Source organism: Arachis duranensis, chromosome 7 (genome assembly GCF_000817695.3).
Source record: "Arachis duranensis cultivar V14167 chromosome 7, aradu.V14167.gnm2.J7QH, whole genome shotgun sequence".
Classification (NCBI taxonomy): domain Eukaryota; kingdom Viridiplantae; phylum Streptophyta; class Magnoliopsida; order Fabales; family Fabaceae; genus Arachis; species Arachis duranensis.
In genome coordinates, this window is record NC_029778.3 from 56,871,635 (window position 1) to 56,874,143 (window position 2,509).

Genomic DNA, 2,509 nt, shown 5'->3' on the forward strand with positions numbered 1-2,509 from the left:
ATACGGGTTGACTTTTGAGAACTTTTCAGCGACGTCAACTGCTTTCTGCTAAATTTAGAGGATTAGGTCCTCTTTGGTGTGAACCACGGTTTCGTAACAAATAAGCAGTGAGATTGTGCTTCCTTTACTGATATTTTGAGTTGGTCTTGTTTTAGCTTTCCCCTTTTTGCCTTGAAGGAGGATCCATGATCCAGAAAATGATGGCTAATTTCCCATTAGTGCATCGATTTTCTGGATTAGAAACACATGAAAGTGTAATAATCCTTTGCTTACGTGCCTTTGAAAAGAAAACAAATTGTGAACTATACTTTTTGATTGCCGAATTTGCAGATAATAAGGATCCATCAGCTGCCTTCAATGAGGATTTGTTAACAGAGATAACAGAATATTGCAAATGATTCAACTGTAGATGATTATTGTGAGATTTTTGTTATTCACTTTTTTATTATTTCCTTTCCTTTGAAACTCCTTGAAAAAATTTATTACATTGACAAGATCAAGTTGGGCGAAACCTCTTGTGCAGCAACCCACCTTGTTTGCTTCTGGTTTTATTGTTTGAAGAATTGGACTACTAGACACCTTACCTATTTAATCATGGTCGAGTTCATCCCAATTATTACTCTACTAATAATTTGAAGTTATCCCCATCTGAGTCACTCTCTCTTTCCTCAACCTCAAGATTTCTTAAAATTGATAGGCACACATTCCACAAAGGAAGAAGAAGATCAGCTTGAGTCAAAGCGGCTGCATGCGCAAACATGTTTGCTCGTAGAGACTTGAGACAGATCCCTCCTCAGAAGCCCATTCTTTGTGTCAAAAGGATTGGGCCTATCATCTCCTACATTTTCTCTCCCATTTTGATGAGCTGTTTAATTCTGGCCCAGCTGAATCCATATAAAAGACACTAGCGTATATCATGTCAAACTCATAACCCAAACCCAAAAAGAAAAAAGGAAAATAAAAGAAAATAAAGAAATGAAACGAAGCGAAGCCAGAAAGGAAAGAAACTAAACGAAACGCCTTGCGCGGGAAAAGGGAAGAGGACGCTTCAGTCTTCACAAATCGGAATTGCAAATTTGCAACTGAGAAAGGGAAAAAGAGAGTAAGAAATGGACAACGAACAAGATAACAAGGCTCTGAAATTCCGAACGGCGTCACTGAGTCGCTGTACCAAAGCAGCTTTGTTCCTCCACCGCCTGAACTCACTTCGCGCCGTTAACAACGGAGAAGAAGAACACGTATACATCCCCCCCCCTACTTCTTTATTCCTTTTTCTTTTCTCTCTCTTCAATTTTCTGTTTATCTGATTCCAGCGCTTCTGTTTTCAGGAGAAGTTGAAGAAGGAGATGCATGATCTGAAGATGGAATTGGTGAAGGAACGTCGGAAGAATAAGAAGATGAAGCTCTGCTCGTTCATGGAGCTGCTTCTTCAGGTTCTCTTGTTACTTTCGCTTTGGACCTTCTTCTTGGCGTTCTTCCTCAGAGGTCCGTGAACGATGCTATGGATCTCGATCGAAACGCAGCGTGTAGGTCATGTTATGGTTTGTATCGCAGTTGTTAATTTGACTTTCTAGATGCTTCTTCTGTGTTGTGTGGGAGCTCTTCGTTTTTAAATTGGCCTGTGCCGTTGCCTCTCGTAACAATTGAGTTCTCTGTTCATGTAATTGAATGGCTCAAGGTTCCTGGTTTTAGTCTTCTTTTTCCTCTTCGATGAAGATTACTGCGCAATTTCACAAAAATAAAAAATAATAGAATAAATTAAAAAATAAGTAAACTATTTTTTTTCATATATTTGATTATTCGGCACTTTTTCCACTTAATAGATTCAGCTTATAATATGTATTTTGCATTTTATTATTATAAACAAGTTTCGTTATAGATCTATTATATTTTGATTATTTTATTATGATAAATTTATAACATTATTTAATTAAAAAAATTTATAAATTAATATGTATATATACAGATATATAATTAATTTTTAGTGCATATAAAATATTTTTGTAAAAAAAGAATTGTCATACAAAATTCTGTCTTTCATTTATTCACTTGAAAATTTGATACAATGGATTAGAAAGGAGAAAGATCAAACGAGAACATAAAAAAAAATGAATATTCCTTCTTCTTTAATCTGTTCCAAACATCATTTATCAAATTCTTTAATTATGTAGCACTAACTCATTTCTATGTAGTTGAATTTATTATTATTATTATTATTATTATTATTATTATTATTATTATTAGTTGAACAATGTGAACAACAATTTAAAAAAAAAGATTAAATTAATTATTAAAATCAGATTCTCAATTTATTAGAATAATCAATTTTTTTAATTTAAATTATTAGGGTTAGGCAACGTAATTTTCTTTCAATATACTGTCATATCACGTTTTTATTTCATCTCAACCCACATTTTTCTCCCCCTCCTTTACTTACACTATGTTCATCCTGATGGTCCTCCCTTCTGCCGCTCAGTCCAACACACCTCCACCTTTGCCGCTCAGCCCG

General features: G+C 34.6%; 1 protein-coding gene across 1 annotated transcript; it reads left to right on the forward strand.

Annotated features, from left to right (window-relative positions):
* The first annotated feature begins 950 nt into the window (after positions 1–950).
* On the forward strand, positions 951–1,689 carry LOC107459109 (uncharacterized). The gene is made up of 2 exons (XM_016077321.3): positions 951–1,238; positions 1,329–1,689. The coding sequence occupies exons 1-2, from the start codon at positions 1,110–1,112 to the stop codon at positions 1,491–1,493; spliced, it is 294 nt and encodes a 97-aa protein (XP_015932807.1). The 5' UTR covers positions 951–1,109; the 3' UTR covers positions 1,494–1,689.
* Positions 1,690–2,509: the final 820 nt, after the last annotated feature.